We start from the raw sequence: 12,873 nt of genomic DNA, 5'->3' as shown, positions 1-12,873 counted from the left end.
ATGCATAAACAGCTCGTGACCCCGTCGTCGCGCGACAAGCTGTTGCAAACAAGCCTACGGAACAAGAAGCATTGTCTGGGGCTTGGCAAGCGTACCGGACAAAGACTTCACCACGTCGTTCGCCGTACTTTGCCGGACTATTTTCCGAAACGTTTGTCAAAGCCTAGGCTAGGGACGAATAGCAAGTTTAGGAAGCTGCCGGAAGAAAGTGGTGCGAATTTTTACGGAAACGACACCATTCGCATAGTATCGGAGGAACGACAAGCTTTTGGTTTCGCTTCGGAAATATCGCTGGGTAGTGTACAAGTAGAAGTGTCTCCAGAGCAAGTTGGTGAGGTGGTTGACAGTGAAGTCTGTGACGAGGATCTGGTCCTACTGGTCAAGGAGGAGTCTGTGGACCAGGAAGATTTGATAGGAAACTTTAAACAAGACTTCCGAGAGTACTGTTCCGTGCGGTGGAAGTTTCAAATTGTGCTCTCAATGCTGCAGGAACGTTTGGAAGAGCTGGAAAGCGGTAATGAAAGTTCCATCGGTAACGACAGTGCAGGTGTTGCCGACCTAGTGGAGGAAGGCCCGGATGGCATGTCGGCGGTCAATCAAGAAGCATCAAACGATCGTACGGTGGAAAGTGTTGCTGTAGATCGTACGCCGAACCCCGCCAGTGTTCCAACGGAAGAAGGCGACGGCGTATCTACCGGCCTCCCTGATGAAGGAAGTTCAGAGCCTGATAAGGAAAATTATGCACCACCATCCCAAGATGCGGAACATGCGTCGAATTCGTCAGCGCTGGTAAAAGGTACTCCGGCATCAAATCCGGAGGAAAGCCTGCTCGTCAAGCCGCCGGGCTACAGTCTGCTTGAAACTTCCAAATCGGAGATTCTCGAACCGACGTATACCTGCGATATCGAGCTGGAACCATTGGAGGGCCGCAAAGCATCGTTTGTCGATTCGCTGCTTAACAAGTTTAACCTCGAACCACCGGTAATGCCACCGGTAAACGGTGCCGATGTTGGCGACGCAGCCGATGGACACTCACCACAGCAGCAACGTCGCTGCCTGCGTGATCGCACCAAAATAGCGGCTCGGCCTCGCTACATAGAAATACCGGAGGAACCGCGTCGGGTGCGCGTATCGAAGGTATTCGGAAAGCTGCACAAGACCATCAATCTGGACGAGCTCGATAGTACCAACTCGAACTCGTCGACCGAGTTCTATGGTTTCGACGAGGGCGAGGTGGTGAAGCTGGATAAACCCAGCCTGCCGGGCCTGTTGCCGACACCGATCGTCAAAAAATCGCAGCCATTCGCACCATTTTTGGCGTATGGGACCAGCATTACGGATGCACTGTCCGGATGCGATGACGGGGCCTCGACTAGCATCACCAGTAGCAAGTCGAGCGTCAGCGATGGCACCGGCACCGGCAATGGCAACGAGTTGTTCCGTGAGGAGGGTCTAATAGCGTTTGGATCCTTGCCTCCCCGACTCGAGTGTCCTCGTCGACCGACCGATATGGTGCGCCCGCGCACCGTGGCCCAGAAGCGCATTCTGCTGCAGAAGGAAAACGATGTGCGGTACTTGATCATCGACAATGAGTCGAAAATTTTCCATTTCCTGGAGAAACGCAGCAAAAACATTGACGCAGAGCTCGACTTCTGTCGCATGAAGCAGCTTCAGGACCAGCAAATACCGTTCACTCGCGACACTTGGCGTGCGCTAGCGTGGTTGCGGACGCAAAAGGGCCTCTACTACTTTCAAACGCACACCATCGACGGACGGACGGTCAAGTTGACGGGGTGTGCTGGCAATCACGCCAGCAAACGGTTGACCCGGAAAAATGTCTTCTCGTCCGCAGTCAACGCATCGGGAGGACATAAGATTCACTACATTACCCATTGCCGCTGTCCAGAGTATCCGGATGGGGTGGACCTGGACCTATCGGCCATGGAACCGCCCGCGTCTGAGGAAGAGCAATGGGTTGCGAAAGCGAGACCGAAGCTTCTACCCAGCGATGCCTGGGTGCGATCGGCCGACTATCGGCTGCAACCCTCCTTTCCGGATACCAAACCAGGGCCGCTCTCATCGAAACGAGTATCGCGTGTGGCCTACGAAGACGACCCGTATCTGGGACCGTTGGAGATCTTTCACATGCCCACCGCGGAGCTGGAGGTGTTTCCGAAAATCAACCGTCCGCTCGATGGGTACGTGAAGCCATTTCTCAAGATGATACTGCCCCACAGCGGCATCACCGAGAATTGGGCTCGATTCGCAGTGTCGACGCTCCGATCCACACGCACCGGTGATGGAGCGGACGATGACGAACGGTCGTTCGTGTTCGAGTTGCCATACGCCAACGATGCGCGCAAACTGCTCGTCCGCCGACGACTGGTCGCACGACCGGGCGAGGAGCTGACGGTGGCATGCAGGGCAAAGACGGAAGTGAAGGGGGTGACCGATTTGGAGCACTTCGAGCGGGTGCTCGCCGAACGGTTGTCCTTCCGGGAAGCGATCGATCAGGCTTTGGAACGTGGAGAAACGGTCGACGCGGACGAGCGCATCTGTGCGGACATCGTCACTGAGCTTACCAACTCGGTGGCGATTACCGTCGCCGAAGATTTGTTTGCGGCGCGTGATCCGGATGCCGTAAGTCCGGCATGTCCTCAGCAGGAGCAACCCGCAACAACAGCAAAGCCTCTTTCGGTAGACACCGATTGCGCAACTGCCACCTCGCATCCAGCGCAACCACTGTCATCCAGTGCCTCTCCGAGGGCTGCTACTGCTGCTTCTGCTCCATCCGAAGGAACCGACGGAAAGAGTCCCGAAGGAACAGCGAGCAAAGCGGCGAACGATACAGCGAAACTGAAGCTACTGTAAGTGTCTAGTTTATATGAGTATTATCCACACACTCTCTCTCTCTCTCTCTCGGTATTTCCGGGACTGGTGTAGCAATTGTCTCCTGTACTGTAGAATTGGTTTGTGTTGAAGACAGGAAATAACCCGAAGACCGCATACGAATCAATGTAGATTTGAGAAGAGATTGTATCGTGTTGTATCGTAGATATCAGAGAAACGGTTCGTTCACTGTTTCGTTTCATGTTTGTATGCTGTGTGTCTGCACCAAAAACCAAAAACATAATGCCATAATGGGTCCATAATATCATGCTCCTCGCCACCCTCTCATTGCAGCAGGTATATGATAAATAATACCGTTCCCCCCTTACCCACTAGCCGCGAGATGAAGCGACTGAATGCGACCATCATTGAAAGCTCGAGCCATGCGCCGCCACCGACCGGCAGTGCGGCGACTGGCGAGTCGCAGCAGCAGCAACCTTGCGACCCCGTCTACTGTGCCCTAGGCTGTATTTGTGATATTCTTGGCCGGTCGGAGCAAATCCGCAGCAGCTCGAGTGCGATCGCCAGCTCCCTACGCCGGCTTCACTGCAAAGAGGCCCACTGTGTGCTTGGGTGTGTCTGTGGGTACGAGCAAAAATCGGTAAACCATACGCAACAGGTACAGGTAAGTTTGTGTAATAATAAAGGCGTCTTAAAAGGACAAAGCCTCGGATACTAAGTTCCTCGCTCTTTTTCGACACACCGTAGACGCAGGGCGACATGAAGGGCAGCGTTGATGGGTCATCCGCACTGACCAGCGCCGATGTGAAGTATCTGCGCGAGAAGGCCACGGCCCGGTTGGCGAAAGTTGAGCGCGACTTTGCGCCGACGGTAATCCTGACCGACAACGCCACGGTGCTGGTGCGCAACACGGAGTCGGAAACGCGGCGCCAGAAGAAGAAACCGAAAAAGTACGACGACTACTACAACGAGAACAGCATGCAGATTTTGCTGCGAGGCGGCACGGCCCAAAGCCTGAAGGAGCTCGAGTCGCAGCATTCGACCGAAACCACTGCCCCACCGCCGGTGGAACCGCTACCGCTTAGCGAGCGTATACGGCACGCGCACGTGCTGCTCATGAATCTGCCGGAAGTGTCCGCTCTCGAACCGTGGTGTATGGTGCACGAGCTGTACCGCTGCTACTGTGGCGGAACTGCCACGCATGGAAAATCGTTTTCGTTCTACGAAGAAAACTGCGTTCCGCTGCCGGCATCGAAAGGCGCAGCGAAAAGCGAAACTTCCACCACTCCGACGGTTGCCAGTCGCATGATGAGCAACAAAGTGGTGCCGGATGTACCCCTAGCTGCCGTTTCCGGTTCGTCCGTGTACGGTGTGCCCCGGAAGCGATTGTATTCGTTCGAGAAAGTTTCACCAACTGCCGGTGGTGGAGTGGAGAGCGTACCGATCCGAGCCAACGCATGGATGACCCCCACCCGGCCATCTGCCTCCACCGTTGCACCGGCATCAGCCTCCGGTCGGGCGTCGTTTCGAAAGCGAGACAGCTCCGAAGAATCCTACAAGCCGTTTTCGGAGTGGAAGCAATCGAAACGTAAGGGCAAAGCCGTCGACGATGGTAGCGGTGCGGCTGCTGTGAGCGGTGCCATCGCCTACCGGCGCAATTCGACGATCGCGAAGCGACGCTTTTCGATGGCTGTCACGGGAGGAAGAAATGGCTTGGATTGGGCTGGCGAGCCAGCGATGGCCGGTAGCAGTACAAAGCCGGTAGCCCGGCGGTCTGATCCACACACTCGCTCCGATGCGGTGGCGTCCGTTTCCGATGCGCAGTACAAGATCATTCCCCGGTCCACTCCGAAGAGTACCGGCATTTCCAACATCGTGCTAAAACGCATCCCCGTGGCGCCCGATACGGCCCAGGCAAACAGGAATGGTGCGAAGCCCGTCAAGGCGATGTCGTCAGCACCGAAAGCGAAGAGCGTACTACCGCAGATGCCCCAGAGCGTGGTGATATCTGATTCGTCTGACGAATCGTCACCAGAGGGCGAGCCCTCACACCGAGCGCTAGCGTGCCGAGACAAGACGAGGGCCCTGGGCACCGATGATGGGGCCCACGTCAGTGCCCCTGTCACGAAAGTGCTAACGGTGCAGGGACTAAAGCTTCTGATACACCGGGAGCACCAACAGGGAACATCCGTCCCTCGCGGCAAAAATCGAATCCAGTACGTCCATTTGGTGGACAGCAACGAGAACGTGCAAAACCACGTAAAGTACCGGATCCTGTTGGATAAATCGAAGCGACTGATCATTTGCGGCGATCACAAATCGTTTGTCGATGCCCGGGCGAGTAGCCGCAAGGAAGTGTTGAAGCGCCTGGCGCCCTACCCCCAGGTGATGGTTTACATCGTGCAAATGCTTCCGAACATGAAGCCCACCACCAGCGTGCGGCCATCGGCGAGTGCCTCTACTTCCCACACACAGCTCAATCGACCGAAGGGCACGGACGTCGCTGGTAGGGTTCATAGTGATGGTGGATCATCAACGGTAGCAGAAACCGATCAGAAAGCTCAGATATCGACGAGTATTTGTGGCCTTGCGCAGCAGCAGCAAAACGGTCAGCAAGTCGCTTCACTAATACGCCACATTAGGACGTTGCTGATGCGTACAACCCTTCATATCAACATGGTCAAGAGTGGCATACTCCATATGTGTCGCTGGCCGGCCCTGCTGAACGCGTTCACGCTCGGTCAGGCCGATGTGCTGGACGTGACGTTTGCCAGTGGCGAAAGGCAAACCGTCATCACGACCGATCATTCAGCCGATATGCTGTTCCACCAGCACGTGCAGAGCAGTTTCAGCGCTAGGCGTTCCCGTTTTGTCGCACGATCCGCCGGAGAACCGCAGCAACGGTCACTGCTGATGGAACTTATCCTCACGCAGGCCGATTCCGTCCGCATGAGCAAGGACCTCGGGCTCGTTCTTTACGGTGGCGAACATTGTTGGTTGTTTTGCGGATTTCTCGATATGAAAGGCAACGGTGCAGCGCCGCCCGCAGAGGCATCGGATAATCCACCGCCAGTGGCATGTGGCTCCGCAAAGAGCAGTTCTTCGAAGCCGCCAGCCAACAAGAGTACCGAAGAGTCGTTGTCCAAAACGTTTTTGTTTTCTGGTCCCACAAATTTACACATTATAAACGCAACGGCACCGGCACCAACGTCCGACGATTCGGAGCCGAGGATCAAATGCCGTTGGGTGAAGCTAACCATAGCGAACGATTTCAGCGACATATACATCCCATCGTGGAAGTGTAGCGTTTCGTACGCCCAGATTAGGAACGCGATCGATGTCGCCAACCAGGGCCGCACTGTGTTCTGTCTGAAGTGTACGAACCATTCGTCCAAGATTAACACATCGTCGCCACGCATCTACGCCGTGCCGTACCAGAGCTGCACCGTCTATATGGGTCCGTACCCATTGTCACAGAAAACGATCGATATCATACTGTACCAGTCGGTTGATGGGGTGATGTACACGCGCGAAGATTACGAGCGACGGAATGGAATCGCCTGCGATACTAGGAACCGTACGACGGGTCGGTGGATTGAGATGAAAGAGAATGCGATCGATAACCTACAGCGAGGGCTCGACCTGTCAAAGGTCGATCGACATTCGCGGAATAAGGTGAGGGATTCAAAGTCATCTGTCGTCAAAACAGCGTCGGTAGAATTGCCACAATCAACACCAACTCCGCCACCACCACCGCCACCACCGATAACAGCACCCGCCAAGCCGATCATCGGTTCGTCAGCCAACAATCGATCACTGTTGAAACGCAGCTTTGCCAATGGACCTTCCTCCGCCAGCACCACTTGCAATGGTGGTGGGGTGAACGAAAACTCGACAAACAGCGGCGTAACCAGTGTTGCCAATTACGAAGGCGGTAGCAGCAGAAGCAACAACAAGGACTCGATTGTGATCCTGGAAGACAAGAACAACACCGTAGCGGAGGCAGGCCAGACCAGTATGAATCCGCCGGCCGCATCCACCGCTGTCGGTGGTGCGGGCGACGGGGAGCAAGGAATACAGAATGGCAAACGTACACGACTTTCGTCGGTGATCACCGCGGAGCTGACCGACGATGGAGCCGACCGTTTGTTGAAGCTGTTGGAAAAAACGATGCAACACACGCGGGAGGAGAAGCAGAAAGTGGAGCTGATGATAAAATCATCCAGCCAAGCGAAGGGGGAAACGGCACAATTATTTGCCGCTCCGCTGGTGGACCGCAAACGTAAGACGAACGGAAGCGAGGAACAGACCGTTTCTTCTGCGTTGCACAAGCACCGTCGACTCAGCCTTCGGCCCTCGGTCGATGGGCGCTTAGAAACGACTCCGCGGCCAGCTCCTGCTTCCGAGATCGCACCGAGTGGTGTGAAAATAAATGCACAGTGTAGGGTTTCGTTGCCAAATCCTGTCCCAATGGCGAAAACAACGTCGGTGGAGCACGCCAACGTGCCGACGAAACCCGTTGGCGACGCTACATCCCCTACCGTAGCCCCGCCTAATGGGACTACGGCCAAAACGGCGGTTGCTGGTTCCGGTGGACTGAAGGTTCGTTCGATGGAAAGCCTTCGCATTCGCCCCGCGGAATCTCTTACCCCCGCTACGGGTGCATCTGGTGCGAAAGAGAACGATGAGGAGATCGTCTGTCTTGACGACGACGATGACGGTGATGGCGGCACAGCGATTAACGATGTTCCGACAAACGGCATTCGTAACACGCCCGGTGTCGGGGATGTCGGTAGAAGCAACAGACCACAGATGGTTTTGAGTCAACAACAGGCCGCACTTATCGCCAGTAAGCTAAACCTGAAGTCCGGTGGCGATCAGCAGCTGGGATTCAAGTTCAATCCCACGAACGGCGTGGTGGCGATGAAACGATCGCTTATCCAAAGTATCACACAAGTATCAAGCCGAGAGCTGCTCGGTGCTGCTGGCGGGAAACAGTCGCAAGGTCCGAGAGGCGCCACCGCAACGCCGTTCAGCGCGGCGTCGCTTGCGGCCCTCCGGAGGCAGAGCATCGCAGTGTGTACCTCGACACCAACCACCTCAACCTCGAAAGCGCTCCCACCCACTTTTGGCGCTTCCAATGAGACGCCGCTTCGAAGCAGTGAAGCTGAGCAAAGCTTTGCTTCGGGACTGGTCTGCTTAACGGTGGACCAGGAGGCACGGCTGTTGACGAAACGGCACGTAAGAGGCGTGCTAAAGTCAAACATTCCCAACCTCGGCCTGGTGGAGGTAGTTCGGATGAGGAACCAGGCAGACATTATCATCCGAATGAGGGAGCTGACGGCCCAGAAACAGTACGTAAGCGTACCGACGTTCGCATCTGCCACCATCCTGCTGAATGAGTGAGTGATGAATGTCCACCGGCCACGGGGTGTTTGGTTTTGCTAAAACAAAAATGATCTTTTGCCCATATTTCTCCACCAGATTCATCCAAAAAAATACCTACACGTTCATGCCTTTCTCGCTCCACATCAAGTGGATATTCGAAGAACGTTCGACGCCACTGCCGGCTCAGGAAAACTTAACCAGTATTATAAACCGGCGCAGTGTAAGTGATTCGAGTGATTCGGTCAACTCGATTTGCGCATTGCGCGTACGACCATTTCTCTAATGAAGTACATGTACCCCTTTGCTCTGTCGAGATACAGGTGGTGACGCCGCAAGGAATTGTGGATCTTTCGAAACCGGATCTGTTGCAAAGCCTGCAGACGACGATGCCGGAAGCGTGCGATGATCTCATGCTGAGAAGGCTCGCCATGCTGTGCTATCCAAAAGAATTGTACGAAAAGCACAAATGTTACGATAATGAGGAAAAAATCTTCACACGGGTATGCTTATTTTCTGGGACCTTGGAAAAACAGGTGAAGCAAACATTTCTAACAAACCCAATGTTCCATTAGGCCACGGAAGTTATTAGCACCTTGAAACAGTCGACCCAAGCGAAGGCGCAAGAGCTGTGCTTCTACAAAAAGATGCTGAAAAAGAACGAAGAAAAGTTGAAACATTTGCAGGAGCCTCAAGCACAACATCAGCAGCAAAGGCGCGACAGTGTACCGACGTTCGGCAATCGGTCGGCAGATGGCAGCGATGGGAATACCACGGTCACGAGTCCAAAGCAAAACCGCAATAATGCCAACCAAGGGGGTGTGATCGTTATTGAGGACGATTAAATACCGCGTGTGGATGGATCTTCGTTCCTTTTCCTTTTTACGTCGTACATTGAAAAGGGACTTGTATATAGAATATGTCGAATAAAACACCAGCTCAGGCCGGTGGCAAATAAAATCGAAACAACCCAAATCCATCGTTCAAAAGGATTATTTCTCGGCTATGGGCAGAGCGGAGTCGCATATTTATTTACGAACGTTTCTGTAGCTTCCGGTGCACGGTCAGCACGTTGCGTGTATTGAACGCTTTGCCGCACGGATCTAGAATCGGAGTATCAGGAGTTAAGACTTTTTCTCGGCGTGACTGCTGCAAACCATTCTTCACACTTAATTAAGCCGACGACCATCAGGATCGCTCCACTGCATCGTTACGAGGTGCTCAATTTGTTCATTTAACGAATGTAACGAATTAAACTGTCAACTTTGAAATTGCAAAGGAACGCTTCAGTTGACGTTTGTCAATTTTGACAGAAGCCTCTGAGCACATGAAAGAAAAAAACATGGAACAAAACATGAAAAGCCAAAAGTTGTCATAGTTTGCTGTGGTTTGGTTTGTTGGTTTGTTTAGTTTGTGAAAAACGATGAGATCGAAAGATCGCAACCGGGATCGCGAGGCTGGAAAGTCGCGTGGCAGAAGCCGTGAGAAGGATCGTGAAAAACGAAGTGAGCGGGAAACGAAAGAGCGCCACAATGGCGGTGCCAAGGAACGGCACCGGAGCACCGAACGGAGTCGCGAAGGACGACGCAGCAGCAAGGAACGCTACCGACGCCACAGTCGCACACGTGAGGACCGGGAGCATCGGGAGCGCAAAAGCAGGAGTCGCAGTCGCGACCGAAAGCATCGTGGACATGAGAAGGAACGTCGCCGGTCGTCCAGGGAGCACCACGACAGTGACTCGAACCGTAAGGAGGAGCTGCCGGGATCCGACTTGAGAGAATATGAGTTCAGGGGTATGGAGTACACACAGAGTGTGCTCGATTCCATTTTTTCGACGGCAGCTACGTCGGATAATTACGCCCAATTGCTTAACACTTATAGCCAGCAGCAACAAATTCAACAGCAACAGCAGCAGATCCAGGAACAGCAGGCACTCCTAGAGCAGCACAACGACAATAGCTGTTCATCGATTGGATCCAGAGCAGAAATGTACGGTGGACTGGGAGCTAATGGTCACAGCAGTGAAGGAGAAGGCGAGCGCAAACGGCGCAAAAAGTCACGTTGGGCCGGTGGGGACCAGGAAAAGACTTTCATTCCTGGAATGCCCACCATCATACCGGCAACATTAACCCCCAACCAGCAGGAAGCGTATCTGGTGCAAATCCAGATCGAAGAAATCAGCCGCAAGCTACGGACGGGCGATCTGATGATACCGCAGAATCCAGAAGAAAGATCTCCGTCGCCGGAACCGATATACAGCAGCGACGGTAAGCGGTTGAATACACGCGAGTTTCGCACTCGCAAAAAGCTGGAAGAGCAGCGCCACCAGCTCATCCAGCGCATGCAATCGATCAACCCGGACTTCAAGCCCCCGTCCGACTATAAGCCACCGGTGATTCGTGTCAGTGACAAGGTGCTGATACCGCAGGAGGAGCATCCGGATATCAACTTCGTCGGGCTGCTGATTGGTCCTCGTGGCAACACGCTGAAAGCAATGGAAAAGGACACGGGTGCGAAAATCATTATCCGCGGCAAAGGTTCGGTGAAGGAGGGTAAGGTGGGCCGAAAAGACGGGCAGCCATTGCCGGGCGAGGATGAACCGCTTCACGCGTTCATAACCGCCAGTAACCCGGAGGCGGTGAAGCAGGCGGTCGATCGAATCAAGGACGTAATCCGGCAGGGTATCGAACTTCCCGAGGGTCATAACGATCTGCGCCGCACGCAGTTGCGTGAGCTGGCGCAGCTCAACGGGACGCTGCGTGAGACGGATGGGCAGCGCTGTAACAACTGTGGCTCAAACGAGCACAAAAGCTGGCTGTGCCCGGACAAACCCAACATTACTAACAACATTGTGTGCTCGGCTTGCGGCGGCACCGGGCATATTGCTCGTGACTGTCGTAGCAAGCGCCCGGGACACGGTGAGCCGCCGGCCCCTGGTAATCAGCTCGCAACGAAGATCGACGAAGAGTACATGAGTCTGATGGCGGAACTGGGCGAAGCGCCTCCACATGACAGTCGCGGACATAGCGGCGGTGGTGGCCGCGGTTCGTACAATTTGTTCGAATCGCGCTCGGTCCCACGCCCGCTTATGGGAAGCTCACACCATGGCTCTTCCCTGCTCGGTAGCGGCTCGGGCAAAGGGGGCGGCGGGGGACACAGCAACAATGGTATGTGGTCCCATGGTGCGAAAATATCGCCATCGACGTCGACTGCCTCCTTGCCAGCACCGCCTCTTCCGCCGCCATCTGGCGCGGTTCCTTCTTTGATGCAATGGCCAATATCGGATGACCGATCCGCACCAACCGTTGACACTTCATCCTACAGGCAGTCACCGGTCGGAGTTTCGGCCCGTTCATACGCCGCATATGGGGCGGCTGCTTCAACATCCGGTGGCACCGTTGCTGGCTGGCTGTCACCGGACACTGGTGTCAGCGGAATTGGGGGCTCATTGCTCGGTTCGGTCTGGCCACAAGCCTCCGCCGCAAATGTAGCACCTCCACCGCCGTCTAGTGCTCCGACTCCCATTTTTGTTCCGCCTCCTCCACCTCCGTGTTAAATCCACAGGACGAGGGACGTCTAGAGGCTTCTAGGCTGGGGGACGCTGGAAGCCTCTTTATGGGTTAATTTCCCCATTATAATGTCAAAGCTAAACATTTTCTTGTAGCTCGTCCGTAGATCATCCGTCTCCGATGCACCGATTTGTAATTTTCTATTCAAGTGACGTACGATTGACCCTTGACAGTGCAACACCTTGAGTGCAAGTTGATGCTCGTGCGGCTCTGTCTGTTCTAAAAGTTAAATAAAAATAATCGTAATAGTTTTTTGGTAAATCCAGAGTAAGTCTACACTCACCAAGTACAGTTTGCATGTACGATCTGCTGTAGAGCCAAGCGAAACATTTTAGGCTATAAAGCGTATTGTAAATACTTCTCCATTGGACAGGTATTGTTCGATGGCTCGTTGCAAATCGAGTGACACGCAGATAACGATACCAATGGCCCTAGTGTGTTAGTTAGTGTTAGGTAGCGGAGCGGATTGAAAAAACAAGAAACTTAATTACCCCTTTTTAAACAGTATGCGGAACAATTTAATTTCACATTCACAGAAAATGAGAACAATTTTAATTTAAAATGGATAAATAAATAAATACAGTACAGTATAAAGTACGATACCCTCTCAGTATGAAGAAAAACAGTGGCTTTTTTGTTCGGGATGCTAGCGCCCTCGCAGAGCGCCAGCAGCAGCGCAGAATCAGTAGATTCAGTTCTAATCGCAGCCGCGCGGTGCATCCAGTGCGTCGCGAAGGAGCACCGACAAGCGGCATGCATGGAAGCCACCAGGTGCATAAAGCGCAACGGTTGCCACAACAATCTGCTAGGCATTGCCTCCTCTTCATTGAGCTGATCCAACTCAATCTGGTGGAACCGCCCAGGACCTGCTGATGCAAGTCGTGAAGCGCGGGCCGGTCGAGGTGGCCCTACTGGCCGAACCGTTGTGGGTGCCGCAGGTCAACTAGCAGAGGGTGGCAGAGCCGCGATCTTCGCGGTAGGAGCGATGCCCATTCAGCACGTGGAGCCGTTATTATTGTGTGTGGCGGGAAAACATGTTTGAGACCTTAAACAATAAACCTTTGCCTTA

General features: G+C 54.0%; 2 protein-coding genes across 2 annotated transcripts; both read left to right on the top strand.

Moving 5' to 3' along the window:
- LOC128278592 (uncharacterized) lies at window positions 1-9,193 on the top strand. The gene is made up of 6 exons (XM_053017321.1): window positions 1-2,867; window positions 3,226-3,538; window positions 3,598-8,252; window positions 8,335-8,458; window positions 8,559-8,738; window positions 8,811-9,193. Exons 1-6 carry the CDS (start codon window positions 1-3, stop codon window positions 9,078-9,080), a joined length of 8,409 nt encoding a protein of 2,802 aa, XP_052873281.1. The 3' UTR covers window positions 9,081-9,193.
- A 465-nt stretch (window positions 9,194-9,658) lies between these two features.
- LOC128278591 (splicing factor 1-like) lies at window positions 9,659-12,364 on the top strand. The gene has a single exon (XM_053017320.1). The coding sequence runs from the start codon at window positions 9,659-9,661 to the stop codon at window positions 11,789-11,791; it is 2,133 nt and encodes a 710-aa protein (XP_052873280.1). The 3' UTR covers window positions 11,792-12,364.
- Window positions 12,365-12,873: the final 509 nt, after the last annotated feature.

The sequence above is a fragment of the Anopheles cruzii genome, chromosome 2 (genome assembly GCF_943734635.1).
Source record: "Anopheles cruzii chromosome 2, idAnoCruzAS_RS32_06, whole genome shotgun sequence".
Lineage (NCBI taxonomy): Eukaryota > Metazoa > Arthropoda > Insecta > Diptera > Culicidae > Anopheles > Anopheles cruzii.
This window is presented reverse-complemented; position numbering and strand designations above follow the sequence as displayed.